Genomic DNA, 26,761 nt, shown 5'->3' with positions numbered 1-26,761 from the left:
GTCCTCCTCATTTTTAACATATTGGCAAGGAAGCGACGCTTTCATCTCTTATGTGCTCAAATTATTTCAAGTTAAGTATAATGTTCTGGTTTTTACTTGCAGCCATCAGTGCTGCTTGAGGGGAAAATATGCATTTGAATGCTGAACAGCCGTGCAGCTCTGGCCCCTCAACAAGTTTTAATAGTAGTATAACAGTAAGTTTTTAGCCTCCAGGTATAACTTCATTGTGTGCCTGCAGGTGCTCCTCATAATAACCCTCATATGAGCTCAGTACTCAAATACTCACTATCAAACATTCAAATGCTTTTTTGTAAAAAATAATTAATTACGGATCCTGTGACCTAAAATACATTTTCGGTGGCTGTGGTAAGAAACATAATGAGCTGCAAGGTTTTTAAGTAGAGAGAATAAAAAATGTAATCATTAAATATATTCAGTAATTAATTCAGCATTACCTTTCCAAATGATTCTTTTTTTTAAACTGCAGTTTGTGCTATTGTGGATTTGTAGAGCTTGTTGATATACATGTTGCAATTGGTAATTTGTTTGTGCCAATCTTTTAAAATCATTATCAACCAATTCACCACATCACCATGCCTCCATCTGGGTTCAGTACGAAAACAACAAATGTTTAGGTCAAACTGAAGGAGTTAATATGCAAATGAGCTCTACAACAGATGATTGGTTATCATGTCGGTTTATACTCAGTTGTCAGTTTATTAGGTACACCCAGCTAAAAACAATAAAACAGTCCTCCACTAAATCCTACTTTCATGAAGGTCAAAGTTTCTATTTTTTGGAGAGGTGTGTATTTATCTTGAAGGTCATTCTGGGGGCTGTAGTTTGTGGTGCTGTGTACTGTGTTATACACTGCCTCTTCTGCGTGGGGTGGCTCACAAAAAGTCTCAATACGTAATAACTCTTTCTCCTTCTTTCTTTGTGATCGGCTGCTTTTTTGTCAAATTGAGTAATAAGATAATTTGTAATGTCCAGTCTCACATGGATATGTTAAAAAACAGGTTCATTAAAAAAATGTAATCTGACCTGCTTTTTCCTTATTTACAGGTGTGACTAGGAGGCTGTCCCCCTTGGATTCCAGTACTCCTCTGACAATCTTGACGTCAAACCCGTGAGATCTTGAGAGAGGACAGAGTTTTTGCATCCACCTTGACTCATCATCCAGTCCCGGACCACCCAACCAGGTAACCAAGGATACCTGGCATATGCATAACCAAATGTGGATGCTGCTTAACAGCTAAATCACTGATCAAATTTTGCTTCTACTATAATTTATTCCAAATGATCCATTCAAAGTAACAACAAAGCTGTTCATGAAATGCATCTCCCAAAAAAAAACTTTGAATAAACTTAGGTGTTGTATGTCCGTGTTCTCTCTCTTTCTCTCCCGCAAATGCATCGATGACCATGAAAAACTAAAATGTTGAATAGAGTATTTTCATTTATAGTAGCATTCCCTTGATCTTACTTGTCAGCCAATGGAGAGATGTACCTTCAGCGTTTATTAAAGCTTTTTTGTGTTTACCTATAAAATATTTATATACTGCAATACACTCTGAATGAAACTGTACAGCCTAAACATCCTATGAATGACGTGAATGTAGTTCTAGCCCGGCTCCTTGAATCAAAATCATATCTTGCAATATGATCATGAGAAATAAATCATTTTGTGCACCAACCATGAATAAATGAATCCTAAACCAGCCAAAACCTCATACAGTATTATTGTAAGCCTGTTCGGAACCACATTCATTTAGCCTAAACACTTGATCAGATGTGGTGAATACCTGTCAGAAAGAGAAAAAAGAACCAACGCAATAAGAGAAAGAGAGAGACAGAAAGAATGCCTGTTACCTCCGCAGATGAAATGGCTGTGTGGGTGGATGTACATGCGAGTGCAGGCTGCTAGGAGCTGTGAGTGGGAAGTGGGTACTGAGTGGGAAGAGAAGAGCTGCTTTAGTGAGATGATCAGCACCAAGGCCTGCTGAAAGGCAGTCACGCTTTCATGGCTTCTCTTTGTTTTTTCTGCACTTGTACAAAGACAGAGTTTCAGGCAGTGAGGTTGGTGATGGATGTTGGATAAGAGTGTTTTTATGCTATCGTTTGCGTATGCTTGTATGTGCGAGGGTCAGTTGCTGGATATCCTTCCTATTATTTTCAAGCAAAATCATTATATTACAAGTTACAAAACTAGACAGAAACATGATAGAATAGACTGAATAGACTGGACTGAACCGGCACATTAGTATCTAGACAGCCTTACAACTGAGAAGACTGATGCTAGTTGTCCTGAAGAAGCTATTTGTTTTTCTGACTGATTTACATACATATGTGTGTAAAATCCTCCAAAATTTGCTAATTGAGAACAAATTAGAAAGAACAATTGCACATTGAAACATAAGACCATATTTTGTGATAACCCCAAAGCTTGTATGTAACGGACATGTTGTGTAGATTGAGTGTTTGAGAGAACAGCAGAAAGAATGGGGAATGAGAAAAAACAATGTGTAGGGGCGTAACGGTTCTGAAACTGAAATTGTGACACAAAAATCCATGGTCTCATGTTGTGGTTCGATCTTTCGCAGCCCCTCTCTCCCCAAACCATTGCAAAGTGGAGCTCTCCCTCCAGGCGGTGTGTTGGTCAGAATGTCTGGCTGACTGTCTTTTCTCTCTGATCCATGACAATTTCACCTTACATCAACTTAATCGCCTTTGCTGCAGTTTGGATCTTCAAAACATTAAGAATTTCAGCTTTAAAGTTGATGATTGGCTGTTTTACTCTCCTAAAATGAGGTAGTGACAGTGACAGCTACTGTGACCTTTACTGGTTCCCAAATTGAACAAATTACTGTTGAAATAAGTAATCAGCACCGATAGAGGAATGTTTATAAGTAACATGTCAGTGGCAGTATAAAAGTTTATATATGGGACAGGTTAGAGAAGCAGGCTTTAGGACCAGAAGGTTGCTGGTTTGATCCCCAAGCTGGCAGGATACATCTGGTGGTGAACGTGATACCCTGTTACCCACACTTAGGTGTCAGGGGGTTCCTGCCAAAGAGAGCTAGGCAGGATCTCAACCACCTTTATTTTTCTATGATGAAATTGCAATAGTTCCACTCTTGCTCCTAAAGGATGGCACTCATTATTCACACAAGCATTATAAAAAAATTTTCCCCTGGAAAAAGTAAATATAGGTATTTTTAAACAGGAAGCAACTGGTGACTTTCTGTGTTGTACCTTCTCATTTTTATCAGTACTTTTAAAAGGCCTATCCAGTACTAATAACATCATTCCTGGATTTAAGCTGCTAAGAGGCAATATTTTATGCTGTTCAACATCTTTTTACTTTCATGCCAAAAAATTCTGTTGGAGCATATTTCTTAGATGAAAAGCCTTTGAAGCCACATTTACAGTAAACCTTTGCTACACCTCTCCACTGAAAGCTGCTCTAATGAGGGCTTCTTTTGAAGAGGTGGGTTTCATCTGAGGTTTTAGGAAAGGACACAGGTAAAGATGCTGAGTGAAAATTAAGACACTGACAGGATGACTTTAATACATCATTCTGACACTATTAGGTAATACCATCTCTTATGTTTTACTGTGAAGATCTACTGACAAATAAATAATGTTGCAGTGACTCAGTACTTACAATATGAAAAGGATATTTTTAGGTGTTTTATGGAAGAACTTTATCCAGCTGTTTTGGATAAAATTACCCGACCATGAACTACTTTAGCTCAGTTATTTACAAGATAGTCCAGTGTCTCCTGATCCAGTAAAACCAGCCTCAGTGCTAAAATGTGCTTTTGAACATGACAGAAATTTAGAATATAGACTGAAACAAGGAAACTTCTTAGCTTTCTGTCTTGACGAGAGCTGGATCAGAAGATTGGTTCCATTCAAGTATTGAGTGGTATAAATCTTCTCATCTAACACTCATCAAGTAAGCAAATAAACACATTTCCCGTAATGTTGAATTGTTCCATTAAACATGCATATGCATGTCCCTGCTATCAAATATCTGCATTCCTATGCACATTTACAAACATGCAAACTCACACATATGTATGTTTACAGTATGTACACACACACACACAGATGAACCATGTCTTGCACCGCTAAGCTCCCCTCCTGCTTTGGCTCCTGCAGTGAGGCGGCCCTGAGAGGAGAGCGCTGCAATGCAGCATATGTGTGACTCACACACATGCACGCACACACACACACACACACACACACACACACACACACACACACACACACACACACACACACACACACACACACACACACACACACACACACACACACACACACACACACATACACACACACAGGCACAATGAAATGGTGGCGTGTGAAAGTGATCAGATCGTAGGAGGGAGATGAGGAGTGAGAGACCAGAGTGAAGTGAAGGATGAAGCCTGATAAGAGGTGGAGGAAGTGGAGGAGGAGGAGGAGGAGGAGGAGGAGGAGGAGGAGGAGGAGTGAGTGGGAGGAGGAACGGGGATGGGAGGAGATGGAGGAAGGTGAGGAGGAAAAAAGAAATAACAGGTGGGAGGAAGATTTATAGGTGAAAGGATGCGAAGGAGTCAGACAAAAGAAAAGAAGAAGAAGCAGATAAAAGCCACGGAGAGGAGAAACGGACGACTTAATAATCCTGGTGATTACCTTTTTATGGCTGCTGTGTTAAAAACTGGTCCCGCTTCATCTCTTTAATATGAACACATATTGTAATACAGTACATGCTTGAATCAACAGGGGGACATTTGGCTTGAAACAAATGAAAATAAACCAGAGTATTTTTGCAGCTGGAAGGTTGATCATAATAATACTTTTGGTTGCTGTATGATGATGATGTTCTGTAGGAACAGCCTGTAATTAGCATTCAATCCACTGATTTTCTGCAAACTCTTGCTTGATAATTTGTTCAGCTAAAATGATTAATCTTATTCTATGAAAACTACCAAACAATAGAAAATAGTATTGCTACAAGATAATTAACTGTGTTTCACTGTGTGTAGTCAGTGAGCTCTAACTTCCACGCAAACTAACAAAGCACCTAAGCCTTTCAGTTTGCATATTTTAGAAACAGTACACTTGTTTCTGACACTATTGGCTTTTATAACAAAATTTAGTTTTCAATTTCCTAATTGTTATTGTAACTTTTAAAATGGCTTTCAGGGTAGAGATATTTTGACCATTTTTTAAAAATTTCCATTTCAACAAGCACTAGTCTTTGATAGTGAGCTGGTACTGTAGAAGCCATAGTGGTGAGGAATAGACAATGTTTGCCTTTGAAAAACATCACCAAGCACTTCCTGTTAAGTGACAAGTGCATTATGTACCAAATCAAACTTTAAAATGTTGCAGTCCGTCTCTTAATGGACTATTTTTATATTTCAGCCAGACAGCCGACCTGCTTTATTTAAAGGCCATGGGAAAGGAAATGGGAATTTTGTGAGCTCTGTTTTGACTCGACCCATAAGAGTGTGTCCTTGAAAGTAGATCCTCTTTGTGTCGCCTGAGCATCAGTTATTTTTATGGATTTGGCCTCATTGGGGAAATAGGGTTGTAAAAAGTGAGTCTTTTCCCTACTTCGACAATTGCTAAAGGTGTCCTTCAGTAAGGGTGCATCGATCTGACATTGTTAGTCCCGAGAGTGATACCTGGGCTTTGGGTCGCTTGCCTTGAATATTTATTTCCTTACCTTGTTAAACAAAAAAGTAAAAGCATATAAATATGGTTTCCTGTGTAAGGATTCTTTTTTCTTCCTCAAGATGAAAAATCTGACTAAACTCTATTCATAAATCCAAGAAAGACAGTCAGGGGAGGAAAAGTATCCTGAGTGGTCTATTCTCAGGAATAGAGTGAAGGAAATTACCCCCTGCAGCATCTGTAGAGGACTTTTCAGGTTTTCTGGTACAAACAAGTATTTGTCCAGTAATCCTGCACTAGAGCCTTCCATGAAGATAAAATAAAGCATCATGTTGCATTATTCTGACCATGTCACAGCGGCCCTGTGTTGGAAAATGCAACTTGCCACTGCTTCATTCATGGGAAATGATCAGGTTTCCCGTGTGCAGTAGGTGAAAAGGAGCAGAAGTGCTTAACCTTTACACACAGCTTTCTGTGCACCCATGGCACCTTCAGGACCAGGCAGTGCCTTTAACTTGCATTCTCTCTACTGACCATCAGGGGGTGACTCTTGTTGCAAAAAGTAGTCCATTTGTATATGAGAAGATTACCCTATTTCTAACTTGATTTATTACTTAAATAAACATTAGTCTTAATCATTAGTTGGTCTTCTTCAAAACAGCATTGCAGTGTTTATTTAGTAAATGATGGTCCCATTTAGAATAAATAGATGATAAAGCAGTGTATGCTTTAGGACTACCTGGTGATTGACAGGTTGCTACAACGGGGTTGTCTGGTCTTGGAGTTGTCTGTGTTTTTGCTTTAGAACCTTTTTTACAGAGTATTTTCAGTTCATGAAAGTTAATTGTAACATTTTTATGGCCTAGAAATGTCTAATTCCGTGTTTGGTTGAACTTAGCTCCGCCCAGTCGTTTAAATGCTGATAACACCAATATACAGCCAAACAATGTTTGCATTGTACGTTTTCTGCTAACCCAGGATACGTTGAAGGAAGACCTTTCTTTTAGTACCGATTTCGCATTCAGACAGAGCAAGTAATGTAGCGCAACAAGCCACGTACGGAACAAGTGATGTTGTATATCAAACAACCGTGAGTGGAAGTTATATGGTATAATAAAGACTATAACGGGCGACAAAGTCTGCCAAGGGAGGATGGGAGTGTTGATGGATGGATCAAACAAACACAGGACTTTCACCCAGGTGACCCCAGTAACCAAAAGCAAAAGTTGAGTTAAAACTGTAATGCTTGTTACATAACATTATGTAAGAAAATCCGCAAAGGGCAGTTTTTTATTAATTTACTTTGTAAGCCTGTTATATTTCAAAATATCCTGTACAATGATAAAAAGAAATGTAGTGACTGGTTTGTACTCTCATACCTTATTGAGTTACGATTCACTATCCAAAATTTCAAGTATCAGCAGTGTCAGGCACCTGCCTGTCACTGCTGCTACTTAATGTCCATTCTTCTACAGCACAAAGAGAGAGCGTATAGCATTAACCATCATTCTGGCAACGTGCCACAGGCTCATTGCCAAGTTCAACAGACATGTTCTCTACTGAGACTCTCAACGTCTAACTCCATCATATCGCCATCTCATTACTCCATGGATACAATGCCTTGAGGACAGTTTACTATCTGGACAATATTCTTACACTGTCTTACACAGTATCCAGTGATGTACTATTTTGGCTCTTCGCCCTATGAACCCTCTTCACTTTTCCCCTCAATGAGTTGCCTCCTTCACACTCTCTGCTCGTCTTACTCAAATATTTACATTGTACCAACCAGTATTTTTTTGTTATGACTGTAGAGTAAATGCATGGCATGCTCATTAGTAGAGGTGAGACCCTAATGCATTTCAGCCCCAGTTTGTGTTTCAGGCTGACGATAATGGCGTAGTTTCTCATGATAATGCTGCCTAATGCCTCTATAATCTCTAAACCTGGCATGCTGAGTTTTTAGAATGCTTGGTAACGGCCCCCCTTTTCCATGCTCTAACCTGTCAGGTGTGGTCGTTTCATCACGCTGCTCATCCTTGCTCCCAAACATTCAGACCCTAGACTGAACACTGTTGCACACAGCAGCTCAACAGACCTCCAGGAAACCAGGCCACCCCCCCCCAATAAACCATCACTGACACCCTGAGCCTGGCCAGTCAGAATAATAATGTTAGGTCTGGAAATCTGCCACAGAGCTCAATGTGACCTTCATCATCAGACAGACAGCAACGAGACAGAGCATTAGGACAGCAGTGTCATCTCTGTGTATTATGACTGTTAATTCTGAGAGAGCTCCTCCATGGAGGCTCGAGGTGGGGCACCGTGGTGGAAACAGCAACGGAAGGGACAGTGACGGTTAAGGGGCGATGCAAAATGTACTGCTGTAGCTTTTGGTTCAGACTGTGCAGAGTTGTGTGCTGTGAAGTCTCTGCAGAGGCTTCATTCACAATGATGTTCCCCTCAGCGCTGAGTCATGCAAAGCTCCACTGACTTCTGACTCTGATCCATACAGGCTGCAAGGGGCTTACAGACGTCACATATTCTAGTCAGTTCTGTGCTTTTCTTTCCATCTGTTCAATGCTATTCTGCTCCTCTTTGCTCTATCCTTGAGGTATTATTTTGCAGTGGTTCTAAACCTTTATTTGTGTGATGTAACCGCACAGACCTGTCAGTTGAGCTCATGTAGCTCATCTTTGACATTTTCCGAATATGTTATATAAGTATAATTCTATATAATATAATAATTTAATAATATAGTAATTTATAGTAATTTATAGTAATTTCTCAAACACTAATAATCCTATAAACTATAGTTTTTATATATATATATATATAGTTTATTTTTTACATACAAATTATGTAATTTGTCTGTTTTCGTCCACACAAACAGCTGTCTTCAGTGATGCCAATCCTATTCAGTTGATCAGTTGGTAGGTCCACTACTTTGGTCCTGATGTCAAAAATATTACTTTGTTTTATGACCAAATCTTACCAACCTTATGACTTCCCATCAGCCTCAGCTGTACTTTGTGTTGGTATAATAGATAAACTAAATATCAGCCTTAAACTATTTTGTAATACTGTTTTTGTTTATTTTCCTCCTAAGCACAAATATGTTGATACATTTTCTTTTCTTGGTATTCTATTCCTTTCTATTTTTACTGTATTTTATTCCATTCTATTTATTTCTCTCAGTGTGCATTGCAAATGCAGTGACTAGTGCTCACTGTAGCAGTACCTTGGTTCCAGGCCGAACTCATTGACTCCTGTTTTCTCCAGCAGACTTCCCTTCAGTCTCTTAGTCTCTGAGGACTGCAGAGTTAAATGACAAATTGCCCGTTCACACATCCCCTCATGCACAATTACAAAGGCTGCCCAGAAAATGCTTGAAGTGCACCAGCCACAATCCTCCTGCAACTATTATGAACAAATTTTTTAAAGCATTTGTACTCTCACACTTCTCTCTTAGCCATTTGTCTCTCTTTCTGTGTCCATCATTTCACACCAATGCCTTATTAATTTAAATGTTTGAAGGCCAATACTGCTCCAAAAACGCACTTTGTGCTGATATCAAAGTCAATATCTGGTTAAAAAAAACGTTAGGAAATAGATTGAAATGGTCAAAATACTTATTCAGCTAACTCCATTACCCACAGAAGAGGAGCAGAGTCTGATCTAAAGTCTACACGCTCACAACCTTGTGTATTGATCTTACACTACATCAAACCCATTCATCTGTTTTCCCCACCTGCCCAATACTGTCCAAGAGATCATTGAATCCTTCTGTCTGTTCCTGCCACGGGGGATTATTTGGTTTGATCAATATTTCCCTCCCTTTGCTTCTGCTTCATCTCCTCTCCATGCTGTTCTGATCAATCATCTGCTCACAACATGGGATTCCATGTGAAGTACATGTAAGGTTCTGGGCAACACTGGACATATCTGTTATATGGATCATAATGCCCTTCACACAAGTGTATGAAGTCTGACATTTTTGTTTTTGGCAATATTTACTGTTTAGATTATCTGATAAAAATAACGCCGCAAAGGCTTCGTGATTCAAACTATTTGTCTGACACAGAACCTGGATCTTGTCAGTTTGATCAGAACCTCACGTCCCTGCCACTTTGTCAATGTCACACAAATTCAAGGTCTGCTCCGTTCATTTTCAACCAGTTGTGATTTCCACCTGGGCCACTGGCTATATGACTCATCATATAGAAAGAAATCAATAGTGTTTAATCCAGTGGCTGTCACCTGCCTGCTAACACCCAAGGACAGTATTTCACACAACCACCTACACACAAACTCACGCAAGCAACGGTGCACTTTCAGAATTGTTGACAGTGAAGCTCAGAGAAGCTGCAGCGGGGATTATGACTGACAAAAAGAGATTTGTGAATGTGACTGATGCAGCTTGTTCTGGAGCCTCCTCTGATCTGCACACTCTTCACAATCCTTTATTAAACTTTGCTTACATTGCAGTTAATAACACTGACATGCTTAGTTTTGACCAAGCTATGTCTTTTCTCCTCTCTCCTCCACTCCTTTCATGTCTCTCTGCCAGAAGGAGAACCAAACCCCTTGCCCACCTACCCCCTGCTGCTAGCTAGCACCAGCATGGCAGACAGTCGACAGCCAGAAGACGGTGCCCCCCAGTGGGACCCATCAGGAGGGCAGGAAGCCGCGGGCACCCATGGAGCCAATGGCTACTCCTCCTCCGCCTACAGGACCTGTCAGCCCAGTGGGGCCCACATGGCCACGGAATCCTACTCTGCCAGGGAGAATGGTATCAATGGGGAGTTAACTGGTGCCCCTGCTATAACTGCAGGTAAGACGCGTTCATAATATTCAAATATTTTTGTTTTACATTTCCCCAGACGCTCAACTGGCATCTACTTGCATTCATGGATTGCTCAAATTAGAAGGATGCGATGGGGTCAGTGTGCTTAGTGCATTGTAATCACTGAAGAATAACTTAGTTTACTAAGTGTTGGTTGTGTTGGGAAAATTGAATGACAAGTCATAGATTAGCCAGCTTAAACACTTCTGGTCAATCCTTTTTTAGTTCATTATTTGTACTGCCACAATAATGACACAGAAAAGTGGCATACTTACAGTTTGAAAGAAGAAAAAGGTCCATATCAGAGTAGGTCTGCGTTTTTTAATACTCAAGTGTATATGACTTATGTTTGTGTGTGCGTGTATGAGCATGTTTTTTTTGTTATCCTTCCATGCATTGTAGGGTTTGTTGGTGTTTACGTGTGTGAATGTGTTACAGAGTGTGACCTTTGTCTGTGACTTTTGACAGTGTTTGAGTGTTAATATGTGATGCGGTTAAATGTGTATATGTGAGTGTCTGTGCTTGACAATGTGTGTGTGTGTGTGTTTGTGTGTGTGTTCCTGTCTCTTCTTGTGCGTGGGTTTGCAGCACTCTGAGTCCTCACTAGAATCACATACTGTTAATAACAGCGCTATAATTAACACATAAAATCGGTCTCTCTGCCCCCTCACTACCCCACCCCAACCCTCACTCACACCCTGGAGAAAAGAACAATAATGTACCACTGGTGTAACCATGGAAACGGCTCCCCTATAATTTGCTTTGCCAGGGCTTTTGTTCTTTTCGCCTGCAACTTAACGTTACCTCAGACAAGTCCATTTAGCATGAGATGACAAAAGCCCAATTAGCTTCCCTTTTCCCCTTTATTAGGACCTTACTGACACCAGTTTTGATTCGCTGATCACAGAATTTTTGAGTATATCTGCTCGTTGCCATTTGACCATTTTTATGCCCATCTTCAGCTATTTAGTATCATTCAGTCTTGATCAAATTTTCTAATTTAAGGTGTCTGAAAAGAAGAGTCAGTGATCTGACTCTTCTCATTAAACACTTTCCTTACATATCATTATACTATACATAATGACACTTGATAACAATAACAAACAATTATATGTCAACTAACTAACACTTGAGAAGGCAATTTTGAAAAACAATTTGCCAAATGCTTTTGCACAATAACCTTCCTACTTGTTTGTGCATTAGGTTTCTGTTGGTCTACTGTCCCCACAAATGGGCCAACAAGGTTTCCAGTAAACACAATGTGTGGGTAGACACTTTTGTCTTACCTGTAAATGTCAACAGTTATCTCTTGCACAGACTCTGTTGTGTCACAGAACAGTAACAAAACAAATCGGACAGTGACTCATCTGAAGCCTTTTATCCTATTGTGTACCGTATATTTTATATATTTGTTGTTTTTTTACTTCTCATACAACTAGTACTATTTGATTGTGTCACACCCGTAGAACCAACTGGTCAGTTCTATTTGGAAAAATGGACTTTTAATTCAATCAATCAATCAATCAATTAAACTTACAGTAAATTCAATTCAAAATGATTTCACTAGGTAAAATTACATAAGTGTGATCTGGTCAATTTCTGCCAGTACAATCAAGCAAGTTTTGTCTGAAAAAACATATATTGTTAACAAAATGTTAAGTGTTCTGGACCACCCCTTGTTAAATGATGAACCCACTTTGTATGTCCCAAGCTCTCGTGAAATTATGTAAATGCATTGCCTTCTAATACAAATGGGGCTAGTTTTTAACCAGTGGTCTGACATAATAAAAAACTGCAAAGGCCTCATGTGTTCCTCTAGGTCATCATTAGCATATATCAAGATATGAGAGCTGTAAATAACTTCCAACTTCAAATAAATGGCTTGAAACTGATACAAACAAGATATCAACAACAAAACAGTACTTTTTTCTCATTGAGGGGAAGCCAATGATCTGCGTTTTAGCCGAGCATTTTGTGTCTTCACTTCTTGCTCATTGTCCTCTTGAGCAAATAGAACTGACTTGATATCAATCCTTTCAATACATCATTTGTCTCAAGAGCTTGTTCACTGATTTCTTTTACCAGTCTGCATCAAATTTGCAATACATTACAGATCATGATGAAGATTACCAACACATGTTTACACTTCCAGTAGATGTAAGTAGAACACAATTCTAAAACATGGCACATGCACTGCAGTATAATTATCAGCATAAAAATGACATATCTTCACACCAGGTGTTTAACCAAAGGTGTCTGCAGAGCCTTTAGTCAGCAGACGTCAGAATTGCTCCAGAGCAGGGCAGCAGTAAGTGGGGCAGATTGGGAGACATAAGGGCTGATGCTAGCACTCGTTGGGCCTTCTCTCCCTGTGAAAAGCTTTTCTGACACAACAAGAACTATTGAGGCAAGAAATTGCCCTCTTGACTTTCCCTTTGAGACAAAGTTGTAAAAGCCAGTCAGCCATGCTGGAAGTGGTCAAAAGAGAAAGCGATGAACAGAGGGAGACAGAAAGAAACAGAGTGAATTAATGGAAATAGAAAGAATGCAATGGGCTGCTGCGTTTATTCTGGAGAGTGGTTGGCTTGCATTAAGCGTGAAAGCCTTCATGTTTTGTTAGGGATATAGCATTGACTGATGTCCATTGTTGTTGAGCTGACACAAGTATCTGGGCTTACTGTCAAGAAGCCTTGACAATAATTTAAAGGCCCTCCATCTCATCAGCCTAAATCAGTATGATTGGCTGCAGCAGAACAGATATTTGACCAAATTAATCTCTGATGTGAAGTATGGACACAACTAAAAAGGGATTTTGAGGATTGCTGAAACACAACTTTGCCTCAGAAGGCTTTACAAGCTGTAATATACCAAACCCTCTATTCTTAGACCCTCTTGGGGTAGCTTGGATAGCACCTCACACAAAACAAATGTAGAAACCCCAAGAAGAGCAGAAGTTGGATTCTCCTTCCAAACTAAGATACTATAGATGTAGTTTATACAGAGTAGACTGAAGTGGAAATGGAAAATTACAATACGGAAAAACACAATATTAGGTAAATGAAATAAAGACATAATATTAAGTATATATTAAAGGTAAAAGCTTTTGTAAAAGTGGTCCACGAAGTTGCCGCCAAGAAAGGAGCGGAGGAAATGGTTTCAAAGTAAAGCGAACATTAATTATGTGATCAATTACAGCTTTTTAAACAAAGAGACTGGCTGACTGGTCCAGCCTCATCTTACAGTCCAACTTTCGGTACCATAAAGATTATATACAAGGATTCTGGAGGGCTTCAGGAATTTGTTACAGAGAATAAATATGATACCACCAAACGAATCTAGCATATTTTTTATATCAGAGCATTTTCCCTCTTGCAGAAACAATACAGCTGAAGCTTGGTGTTTAAACATTGCAGTCATGTGGAACAATACTCATTCCATTCAGGTCACCAAGAGGTGTTTCATTTATTTTACCATACTCTCTGTTTCTGAAACCTATTGAGAGATTCTCCCTCTTAGTGGAGGTGGAGTGTGCACGACCACTATCTCATCACCCGATGTCTGACCTTGATACAGTGACTGTTCAGATTGATGATTGTCACAAGGATATGTGCCACTGCAGGAGGGTAAACTCATCTGAGCTTTGGAAAGTAAGACAGATCACTGGGATAATGTGCCATGACCAATTTGATAGCATGGTACAATAGGGCATTGTCATTTCCGTAATGCAGATACGGTAATTGCAGATCTCATAATTATAAGATTCTGAGTCATAATTACAAGAAAACATGAATGGATGCAGCATTGTAGTGGCATCCTGCAGTCATGTGTAGCCAGTTTTCTCACTTGACATACCTTATTTTTAATTAGTTGTATTTTCACAGATTAAAAAAACAATAGCATTAGATACTATTTTCCATGTGATTCTGTAAGAACAAAAAAACCAAATGTTGAAGGAATTGTCCCAGCAGGAAATAATCTGTGTTTTGTTAGATTCTGATTCATGTCATGTATCAGGAAAATATTGGTTTGAACGATCAGCCACGTCGCAGCCATCGTTTCCTTTACTGGAAGGCTGCAGACTGAGAGGTCCCGAATCAGTGGTCCACTGGTCTGTTGCTATGGCAACCACTTGCGTACCACATTTTGGGTGCCGGCTGGTTTCAAACCAACCGGCACTCCTGCTCTCTCCTTGCCCCCTCAGTCCTGCTGTGTGTGTGAATGTGTGTGTGTGTGTGTGTGTGTCTCGCTGGCTGTGTGTTGCTTTGACTCGGGGCTTCCAGTCGTTGTCTCTGCTCAGAGCGGGAGCATTCTCAGCTTCAGCCTGCCTGTCTTACAGGTAATACATGCTTTTACTTCATTGGGAGAGTGTGTGTGTGGGTGTGTGTGTATTTACGCTGTTACTGTTGATTATGGATGTAGATATGACGTAACCTTTCTGTATTTTAAAACAGCTTTTTGTGCATGTGGCTTGTTCTCTAGCCAAAGCCAATGGAAGGCAGTCAGAGAAGGCATTTGACATCCCATTTGACATCCCTCTGTCAGAGAAGTGCTGAGACAACCAGACCAGACATCACTGCCAGCTAGCTTTGTGGATGTGACAAGGTCATTTTTTAACAGAGATTTGTCTGTGGATGGGCATTTCTGTGGATCGTTTGGAAGACAAAAAATCTATGATTCCCCTTTGAACCTAGTGCTCTTCATGTTACCTTTGAAGAGAGGCTGAATTTAGTTTTTAACCTCCCAAGGCGTATGCATTAAGCGTTTTAGGAATAACAGGAGATTAGTCCAGTTAAGATTTTCTCTCTATTCTTTTTTTCTTTAATTTCCTTTCTTATTCACTTAACATTTCAGAAGTTTTAAAAATATTCCTTTTGTCGGTTTTCAACTTGAATATATATGCTATATATTATTACAATAGTCCTATTTGTGGAGAAAATAATCCAGAAAGGGCAGCATATCTCCAATGTGATCACCAACACTGAGAAACTGAATGGAAACGAAAGAGTGTTGCAGATGGAAAAAGATTTTGAATTACAAAAACCCTGCTTAAAACCCAGACTGTCTGTAACCTCAACATCACTTAGACAAAGAGAAAAATGCCATTTTTAGAACATGATGAGCCAGGATTAGTTTTGAACAAGCCACATATTTTTAATTAGCTCATTCTCCCTGATCCTCCAGTTTACATTCCAGAACTGAGCTAGATGTTGTCTTCGGTTTTGTAATTGTGTACTGGCTGGGTAGTTTAACCTTACCTTGTTCCCCACCCCTAATACTTTACTTTCTCCCCTGCAGCTGGTCAGCAATGTCATGATTTTTTTCAACTGCCTAATTTTGCTTTTCTTCCATAATTCTGTTAGTTTTAGAAACGTTTGTGTGTGTTTACCTCTTGTTGTGCCATGCATTGGTTTAGTTATTCCCATGTTTTAGAGATCTGTAGATTACTAACATTTCGTGAAGTCTTCAGGCACAAGTGCTCAATGAAGTCAGAAAATGTCACTATTCACATCTGGAGTGTTATTTGACTCCAGGTCTAAGCTTCAGGGGCTTTTATTAGTTATTTGATGTCACAACAATTGACAGCTTTATTTCACAGTAAATGAAAAAAGGGGTTTTGCCTGGAAGCAATAAATAGGGGGTGCATGTATATATCACACATTGCTATTGAAAATGGGAAATGGTTGCTCTGATTTGGTGAGTGGGCTGTGTTGATCGTTCCCGGAAGAAGTGTGTATATGTGTGTGTGTAATTGCATGTGTGTGTATGCCTGCCAGCTTGTTTGTGTTGATGTGTGGGCGATGCCGGATAGAAAGAGGTCCTAAAACAGCAGCAGTAAAGCATAACACTGCCACCCAATCCCACATAACCACTGTTAATATGCAAATGTCTTTGATTAGAACTCAACTGTGGACCCCTCCATGCAATATTTAAACTGATGCATACAGACAGATATAAGCTTAAATGCAGGAACTATAGATCAGTTTTATTGATTGTGTCTGGTGGCACATTTTTTGTGTATATACTTTGCTTTAGGTAGGTATCAGCTTGAGCCTTTTCCTACAGTACTGTCCTTATTTAGCTCCCACTGCCTACCGGTGTCAGAAAGCCAGACAGTATTGACAGCTTCTTTCTAAATATTATAGTTACTAAATCTCATATTTCTTACATTTTCTTGCAAAAGACTGAATTCAATATTCAATTTTTTTAATATAAACTATCTGCTAGGTAAAATTGCATTTCAGTGTCACCTTGAATAGATGAAAGATGAAGAAGCTGCAGTTACTCAAACAGCTGAACATATTCACCAGCATCAAATATTCCACTTTAACTCACACTAACTTCCGTGGTTAGTTTTGGTCGGGAAGCTTCGTTGTGTGTCAAACCCTCTGTCTCTTCTTGCATTTTCTGCCTCTAACAAAATCTTCAAAAAATGTAAAACAATAAAATGTGCTTGGCAGTAGCTGAATAACCCAGGTTTCAGTTTAAGTGTGCTCTTGTTTAGGGATGCTGGGTTTCCATAGCGACACCCAGAGCCTTCACCAGCAGCCCTAGAATCCCTGCAGTTATGGTAACAATTTTTAGCTCCCTCAGTGGGCTTTCATCGCAGATCTTGATGACATGATTCAAAAATACACTAGAGTAACATGGATTGAGGATGAGATTTTTTTTCTGAGTTTATCACTGATACAATCCATGAAAATTGACTGAGCTACATGCTGTCCTCCAGCAACATCAAGTCAAACCAAGTTTATACTGTAAAGCCCAACATCACAAATCACTAATTTGCCTCAGGGGGCTTTACAATCTGTACAGCATACAACCTCATCTGTCCTTTTCCGCCCTCAATTCGGATAAGGAAACATCCTGCTTCACATTCTCACACAGTCCAGTAAAACTTGGAAGCTGCCCAGTACAATCACAGTGCCCTGATGCACTGGAGCAGCCGTGGATTTGCTGCATATCTTTTTTTGCCAGCCAGTTCTTGGAGTTAAACCAAATGAATTACTTAAACCTTCCAACCTCGACCAAGTCTTCAGATCTTTTTTTTTTTCAACAATCTTAAAAGTTGATTGACCTTTTCTGTGTGTACATGTTTCTATGTTCAGAGCAAGTGTCAGCGCGGATTGTGCAGGAAGTGACGGCAGAAGCAGTGGCGGTACTGAAGGGAGAGCAGGAGACTCAAAGGCTGCCATCTGGTAATCCACACACTCACACACACATTCACACGCAAATGCACGCGCACACACACACACACACACACACACACACACACACACACACTCTTTCATCCATCCAGTCTCAGGGTGCTGGAGCCTATCTCTTGCCATTGGACAGGGTACATACAGGATAGGTCACCAATTCACCTAGCCTGCATTTTGGTAGGAAAGCACAAAACACATACATTTTGCTATTTAAATGTTGCACCCTTAAAGTCTCTTAAATCAAGACGCAAATCAAACTACATGATGATACAACATTTCAGACACATATCAACATTAAAGGGGAGATTCACCTATTTGACACATCAAAGCATGTGTCCAGACAGTAGGAAGTACAACTGCATACGTGAAAAAAATATTAATTTGTTAAACTTTTTGTGGCTCCAGCGGGAGTCTGATAAATGCCTCAAGTGATTTCACAAAAAAAGTCTGTAACCCACTCTTCAAATCTGCTCGAGGCCAGCGGTTTAAGGCTACATTGGCTACTGCCATCACACCCCCCAAATTTCTACTGTCGGTGGACGAGTAGCATTATGGGTAATGTAGGCAACAGGTTTTGACAAGGAAGTACCTTGTGTGTAATAAAATAGATGTCTCTGGTTCTGCAGCATCAATTTTGATATTTTTTTCAGAAACGGACCGTTTTCATCATTCTTCTTCAGTTTTTGATTGTAATACTGTTTCTTCAGTGTTGATATAGCCATTAGCTAGATCGTATAGAAGTGAATGGCAGCAGATGCTCAACGTCATTTACAATATGTGATCATTTATGACTATACTGTTTATTCCTCTTCCTCTATCTGCCCTTTTAGTTGAAGACACCACAAATTTGCCTCCCTCTCCACCTCCCTCACCTGCTGCGGAGCACTTTGGTCCTCTGGAACAAGGTAGGCCAAGAATGCGATAAGTGGGTTTAAGAGTATACCTCTAATGGAGGAGATTGTGGTATCCTTCTTTTCCCCAACTGAAGCCATGGACTTTTGTGATCCTCACCACACTGGAGTACTGATGTTGGTTGACTCTGGAGCTCCTTAAATCCCCCCTTCTAAAGGGGACAACCCACACATTGGTACCCGCTCAGGAAACCTGCACATAAAAGAGTTGCTAAAAGCAGGAACATGTTTTCCATTTTTCAGACATCCATTTTGTTTTAAATCCTGCTTCCTCCTCATGGTACATCTGGAACCGATACAATATGTACCTTCATTGTCATCACCATTTATCTCTAAAAGAAAAGAGCGGCCACATGCACAACTACCTTGTTACGACGAGTGCACTCTTTTTTTCCATCCTCTTCTTCCATTTCCCTTTCTAACATCCACACCTCGTCTCCGCACACACTAATATGACAGCCAAATTAGGTAGCACTCCGACTTGTTGTTGTTTGTCTTTTTTGTTGTTTTGCATGTCTAATCATGTTGTTGTGTTTTCTTGTGATTGCCATCTGTCAGTCTGTTTTGTATGTTGTTGTTTTTTTTGTACATGGCTATGGCTACAGATCCGAGTTTTAGCTCTATGAAAATTACTTGAAAACATAACTTCCTTCAAGCTAAAGGCAAAGACAGGCAGTGATTTTTGTGCATCTGCCTGCAAGAAATGGTTGTACAGTGTTACTAAATGGTCAGTCTGCTTTAGTCTGTAGTTGGGCCATGCACCAAATAAAGATGGTCAGTTGTGGTGACATTGTATTTTGTGTGTACTAGAAGAAGTAGGTAAGACTGATATGAGGTTCTAAGAGTTTTCTACAGAAGGTGATAGTGATTTGTGTTCTTGACCAGATAAAGAGATTTAGTTATGTGGGCCTCATTGTATTATTGGTCATGATACAAAACAAGAAGGTTCTGTCTTGAAAGGCTCAGTCACGACCTTAAAGAAGGTTTTCTTTAAAACTTTACCTTTTTGAACTCTTCAGGGGTTTTCCCTTTGTTCTAAAAGAGGATTAGCTGTGTCTTTTGAGGATTTTTTTTATAGGTAAGGGATTTGTTCTTGTAATGGCAGTGGCAAAACTCACATCTTAGTGATTGTGTTACTACTACAACATCTGTATTAGTATGATACTTGTCTGTGTTTTATGTCTTTTATTCAGATTTAATCATTCCTACGTGAAGAAGCTTGTATTGTTCTCTTCCTCAAACGATGCAATATACTAATATTGTGTGTCTCAGAGTAGGGCTGGGCCCCAAAGCTTTGTCACCTTTGATTTGCCTGTCAGTGTCTCCTTGTCAATGTCCTGTGTGTAACGTGTGTCTAGCTCTCAATCTAGCTTTGTCCTCTTCTTGCATTCCCCTCTCTGGTGACCTTCTCTGTTTGTGTTGCCTATTTTAAATTTGTATTTTTTTTGTTGAAGCCATGTTTTTCTCCTCAACCTTTGACTCCCTTTTCTCTGCAAAAAATGTCCATCTTAAGAAGTTACTTGAGGATTTGTCTAGTAAGGAACGTGTAGTAAATTTCGTAAAAATTCCACGACCACAGCTGGCCCCAGTTCATCTACTGATTAAGTATGACCTCCTGTTCAATCAAGAGTCGTCTCACAGCTACAAATTCAAGATACTATGCTGCCATGAAACATGTTACTTTTATTTTCTACACAATTTAATTCTGCCTCTCAACTGATGCCAAAAAGCTTAGAAACCCTTAATACTTAATGCAAATGTATATGGTACAGTTAACTGGCGTTTAATATTTTTTTCTAAACTGTGAAATCTTATTATCAAAAATTATTTTGTTAAAGAAAGTCAAAATTTGAATGAGTTGAAAATAATGACTGCAAAGGTTTGGAGTCCCTCTTCATTGGCATTATATGAAATTTTTCAAAGATAAACTCGATTGAAAGACTCCATATTTTTGTCAAATCACCCTTAAGATGGACATTCTTTGGTGTGTTTTCCATTTTTTGTTGTTTTCTTTTTCCTTTTCCTTTCTATCTCTTTCATCCTCTTCACTCTCTCTTTCGGTCCGTGTGTCCAGATTTCCCTGCAGTTCTTCTCCTTGTGTCTGTCTTGTTTGTAGATGTAGGGGATGAGGAGGAGGCGGGCCCTCTCCGCCGCTTCCAAAATTCTCGGGAGAGGTGCAAGTTCCTCGCCCCCTCCATCTCAGTTTCCGTGCCCGAGGACGACCCCTACCACTCCGACGAGGAGTACTATGATCACCCATTGTTCAGCCCAGAGTGGACGCACTCGGGCTCTCGCCCCACAGGGCAGGCCGTGGCCTTTAGACAGATTGAAGGTGAACCACGCATGGTTCCTCTTTGCCATTTCCCCCCTCCATTCCTCCTCTCTCTCACTCTGTTTCTTTCCTTTCTCATTTTAACGCTAATTTCCTCTCCTTCTGTGATTTGACCTCCTCCCTCCATCCCTCTTGTCGTTCCGTCTCTCTCCGTCCGTCAGTTCGTCTACTCGTCTATTCCTCTGTCCTTGTGTGTGTTTGTGTGTCCTTGTGACGTTTGTTCGCTCAAATCTGAGCTACTCCATATCTGTTTAACAGTCTTTTTTGTTTCTCATTTATTTTCATCCAAAGCCATGCTACTTGTGGTTGCCATGCTGTTAAGTCCGACACATAACAGTGATGTCTCTGAAGTAGGATTCGCTCAATGGACATAATACATTCCAGCTCTCATCAGTAAGACCACATGGCCACCAAGGTTTACTTTTGGGGCATAAAGTAAGGGCCAAATTACTTTCATGAATACGAGATACGGTGCATGATTGATGACCTCCATGCACAAATTCCTCTGCACCAATCATCTCCAACAGTTATATTTTGGTTTATTCCTCAAAATGACCCTTAATTATGCCGTACCATATCAAACCCTCTACACGCATCCTAAGCTACTGTCACCCACTCACTGTGGCATCAAGGAAGACTTTCAGCTCCACTCACTCGCAAACACTGCGTACAACTTTCAACTTTTATTGTTGTTAGAAACACAACATAAAGCCGGTTTAAAGGGAAACTAGGGCTCAAGATATTTACACTTAGACTGTTCAAACACACAACAAAGCCTTTTACGTTAAATATATAACACATAAATCCTTTGGCTGGGCAGCTTCAACAGCTGACAACAACTTCATTTATACCTCTGTCATCTCCCCCAGCTTCCCCCAACCTGCAATTGGCACTGCTGACAAAAAAATCTAGTAGAAACATTGTTGGTGCCAAAATGTATGTCACATGCAACAACATTGCGTTGCAAAGCAGTTCTGAATATATATTGTGTAATAACACAAGAACTCAAAATGTTTTACAGAAATGGCTGCTGAAAACCAAATTGTATGCTCCAACATTGTCCATTGCACAGTTAAAAATCCAGGCTGTGAAATGTCAAGACTCTGTGGCAATCTGCTTGTTGCTGTAATGGACTGCAGCTCTTCAAGGTTGCCTCTTCTAAAGAGCCAGGGTTTTCAGAAATGCTCTGACTAGAAGTGCTTCTACAATAGTGCAGTGTTGCGGCCATGAGGTGTTACAACTTCATTTATGTTTCCATTTTCCTTAAAAAAACCTCAGTTGTCAATGATGGTATTTCAATCTGGGTTGAAGGCATGGTGTATGCCACAGAAAGATAGAAGATAGTTTTTTTACAGGAATTAAAAATAAAAGCATGCCTTTTACCAACATATTTTTAAAATGTAGTTTCCTTGCATACTGGGTAAACTAAGCACCCAAAGTAGAAAAGCATACAAACAGAACGAAACCCCCCCACATACTACACTTTGTTCTATATGTGTAATGTACCTATATGTGTGAACAGACATACATTTTAAAGTCATCTTTTCCCAGAGCTGAAAGTGTCCCATCATAAGTTGTGTTCTCACATAACCCAAGTCTGTGTTGCCTGTAGTCTTAATGTGTCCCCCTCTCACCCTGTTTTTGAGAAGAAGAGACCATGGAGGCTCTTACAGCTGAATACGAGGAAGAGGTGGAAGAGGAGGAGGATGATGAGGAGGAGAGTGCAGAAGCAGCAGAGTCCGAGGAAGCTCTTGATGAGCAGCAGTGGAGCGGGGAAGAGCCCGAGCTGGACAGCCCCCATGCTGAGCCCTTAGAGCAGACAGAGGCCATAGACGAGGCCCAGGATCTAGACCTGGAGCTGGGCGAAGCAGCTAGTGCTGCTGCAGAAAGCTCTATGGAGGGAGAGGAGGAGGAAGCAGAGGGTGGGGAGAGCCCTGAGACAGGTGTGTCCTGCCCTCTGCTCTCCATTTCGCATGTTACTGTTTTGTCCACTGTATAAGAACACCAAATGTGTCAAAAGGAACCCATAAGCATTACAATTCAGGTGGAATGGCAAGTGACCCTCCCTGCGCTCTGCTGTGGCTGCAAGGCAACACAGGCTTGTTGGTGAAAAAAGTCACATTCTTTTAACTAAATCTGGTTTTATTGTGTGCTATATTTGCGCTTGAATTTTCTTTTTCTTGCTGTGGTTTCCGGCATCGTTTCGTTTTGGTATGATGAAGTGAACGCAGCAGTGCTTTTTTTTCCTACCGTCTCTAAGCTTACAGGTTTCTCGTTGTGTTTACACGTGGCTTGAGGCTGGTATGGCAGTGCGGTGCACTTTTCGTAACCATGAATCATACTTACTAACCATGGGTCGCTCATATCTTTTATCATTATCCTGCGTACCTCATTTGCAGGGGATATTGTGTTGGCTGTCTCATGTCAAGTGTGGTATAGTTGTCTCATCAAATGCATTATCATATCAGCGTAATTATTTTGTATGTTTGTATTTGTCACTGTTAGCATTTTTCTGTTGTTCACCACCAAGGTTCTTCTGCATTCGTAACAATATGCTTTGGATTATATAAAGACATATGAAAGTCATTTTTAGGAGCCAAATTTGTATGTTACTGAAACTATATTAAAGAATTAAATTGGTGAAAAATGTTATTGTACAGTGGAAACCTCTTAGAGTGATCACGTCTGTCCCGGTTAAATTGATCACCACTTCTTTTTCTTTATTTCTCATTCAGATCACCATCTAACTGACACTATATGTATTTAATTAATATAAAGTAGTGAAACAGACAGCTTTGCTATTTGCTGAATTTTATTGAACGTTTCCAAATACAGTACAGCTCTTTCAAATGCAGCTTCAGCTGTTTCGTGGTGGCTTGTAGGGTCAGAAGCTAACTGGTTACTACAAGGTAAACTATTATGGGAGTAAAGTTAAAAAGGATTAATAATAAAATAATTACCGTGGTTAAAAAAAAATTCCCAGATCTTGTCATGTAAAAAAATACCCAAAAAGAACATGACAAGCAGACTACTTAATACTTGAACATGTGTATAAGTAAGAATGATTCTTCTTAAGCTTTTTGATCCATATAAGTGGTTGATCACTGTAACCGTGATCACTATAAGCGGCATCCAATGTAGTAGCAACGAATGACAGAAATGTTTGTTTTTTTATCTGATGTTTTGAAGAGTCGCATGGATATCCATCCCATCTATTATTGATTGTTCCCCATACATCAGCATCGCAGTTGCCTCATGCCGGTTCCGTCACATACCATGCCATTTTCTGATCCATCTGTGACTTGGTGGGCCCAATAATCTCGCAGTATTTCTTCAGTGATGGCCGTATCATTGTTCTGTAAGTTTCTGAGGAGAGCTTTGCCTGTTTCTGTGATAACAGCTTTCCCAGCCCCTAGCTTAATAAATATCTCACTCGCAGCATGCCAAAGCATTACTTTTCTATGTTGATTATGTTGATCAAAACAGCACACTTACAGATGTCCTTTCAGCTTTGAAGATGGACTCAGACAAGCAGGGAAGCGAGAAAAGTGGTTCCATGAGCCCAGACAGCATTGGATCGGAGAAACCCCCAGAGGAGTTGTTTGAGCCCCAGATGCAAGGGTTCTTTGCTGGTGAACGAGTTGTACCAGAGAGCCCCACCATGGATATGCCATCATTTGTTCCTCCGAATGTTCAAACCCAAGCCAAAGAATCTGCCAGATCAGTCACACTTCAGCCTACATACGGCGAGCCAATCACAGTGTCAGAGAAACAGCCCTCAGTGGAGGTGGTGGAGATCACTAGCATCGGTGCTACCCCTGATACGTCACTGGGAGACAAAGTTCAAGGAGGAGACTCAACAAGGGATGCTAGAGATAGATCTGGAATGTCAGCATATTTTGAAACATCAGCCATGGAGGTTGATGAGGCTCCCCAATGTAAAGGCGAGGGTTACTACGAATTGAGCAGATCTGGTGAAGAGAAGAGTACAGTTGAAGTCAGGCTTGAGGAGATCAGCTACAGCACACTAGCTGAATCTCAGGATAAAGCCAACACTAAAGAAAGTACAGCAGGAGACCCTAGAGTGTTCACAGTTCCTGACAGGAGCAATGAATGCAGGCTTTCCCCGGGTAAACTGGCCTTAGAGCAGAGGAGTTACTCACTTAACATTACTATTGGAGCGATGGATCCGAGTGGTCAAGGCAAACCTAGGAACTTCTCCCCACTGGCCACGGATATCATGTCATACACTAGTGGAAGTCTAGATGAGGCAGCAGACTACCTCCCAGTCACTACACCCTCTGTGGATAAGCCTCCATCCTTGCCTCCTCTGATCCTGGAGACTGCGGCCTCCATCACTTCAGATTCCTCATCTCCTCCAAGGACCACTGAAACTGTTTCAAAACCCAGCCCTGAACCGGAGTTGCCAGAATCACCAGAGCCCCTTAAGAGCGCCTATAAAAATGGTGCAGTGATGTCGCAAGACTTGCCTGAGATGCTGGACCTTGCTGGTACCCGTTCCAGACTTGCATCTGAAAACAACGAACCAGACATTACCAGGAGAAAGTCAATTCAATCTGATTTCCCAGCCTTCGCAGATGACCCATTGGCTAGCCTTGTTTCAGGGGAACATAGTCCTGGGGCCAGAAAGAGTGAAAGCCAGCTGGAAGAGATGGGCTATTGTGTGTTCAGTGAATATTCAGGACCGATGCCATCACCTGCAGATGTGTTGAGCCCTACAAACGCTTCTGCACAAGGGTTCACTCACTCCGTCCTGGAGGCGAAAGTGGCTGAGCAAGCCAGGAAATTAGCAGTCAGAGATACATCTGTGGAGGACAAGATCCAGCCATCAGGAGTTGCTGATGTCACTGAAGAGAGAGACCAGAGGCAAATAGAGAGAAAAGATTCTGCTACAGAGAAGGGCAAGGTTGCAGATGAACAGTCGAAAAAATCTGTTAGTGAGACGCCACTAGCTCAGCCAAGTGAATCCTTTGTGACACCGACGGTAACTGTGACTCTAGAAGAAGGCGGGAGGTCATTGAGTGACACCGAACAACAAGCGAGTGGCGAAGGCTCAGCATCAGAAACCGAGATTGCCGACTATGAGCGGCAGATCCGCAAATTGGAGATGGAAGACAGGCCCCTCAGTATGGAGGAGGAAAGAGAACTGCAGGAGCTTCGGGAGAAAGTGAAGCTGGTCCATCAGGAAGCCTACGAGGAAGTGGATGCCGAAGATGTGTACCAGCTGACCGGTGTGGCCAAGGACCGGATTGCCAGGCCTGTCAAAACTTCACCTGCTTCGTCTGTGGAGAGCAACATCGATGATGATAAGCTGCTTTCTCCAGTGCTCTCACCTTCAAAGCTTAAACAAAGAGAAGTTTATGGTTCCCCCAAAAGAACAGTTTCGCCAGTGTTAGGAATTAACAAAGAAAAAGAGGAGTCTGAAAGAAAAATGAAGGAAGAGCAAGAGAAAGAAGCAGCCGAGAAGAAAATGAAAGAAGAGGCTGAGACGAAAATCAGGGAAGAAGCAGAAAAGAAAGAAAAGGAAATGAAAGAGATAGAAGAAAGGGAAAGGAGAGAGAAGGAAGAGGCAGCAAGAATACTGAGGGAAGAGACAGAAAGGAAGGAGAAAGAACAGAAAGAGCAGGAGATGAAAGAAAAGGAGAAAGTGGAGAAAGAGATGAAAGAGAAAGAGGAAAGAGAGAAGAAAGAGAAAGTGGAGAGAGAGATGAAAGAGAAAGAGGAAAGAGAGAAGAAAGAGAAAGTGGAGATAGAGATGAAAGAGAAAGTGGAGAGA

General features: G+C 40.7%; 1 protein-coding gene across 1 annotated transcript in view; it reads left to right on the top strand.

Moving 5' to 3' along the window:
* Positions 1-10,296: 10,296 nt before the first annotated feature.
* map2 (microtubule-associated protein 2) overlaps positions 10,297-26,761 on the top strand; it is a 32,944-nt gene continuing 16,479 nt past the window's right edge. The window contains 6 exon segments of the mRNA XM_054615804.1: positions 10,297-10,507; positions 17,626-17,715; positions 18,552-18,626; positions 20,749-20,964; positions 22,611-22,907; positions 24,474-26,308. Coding sequence (XP_054471779.1) covers positions 10,297-10,507; positions 17,626-17,715; positions 18,552-18,626; positions 20,749-20,964; positions 22,611-22,907; positions 24,474-26,308 — 2,724 coding nt within the window.

Source organism: Anoplopoma fimbria, chromosome 16 (assembly GCF_027596085.1).
Source record: "Anoplopoma fimbria isolate UVic2021 breed Golden Eagle Sablefish chromosome 16, Afim_UVic_2022, whole genome shotgun sequence".
Classification (NCBI taxonomy): Eukaryota; Metazoa; Chordata; class Actinopteri; order Perciformes; family Anoplopomatidae; genus Anoplopoma; species Anoplopoma fimbria.
Note: the sequence above shows the minus strand (reverse complement) of the source record. Positions and strands in the feature narration are given on the sequence as shown.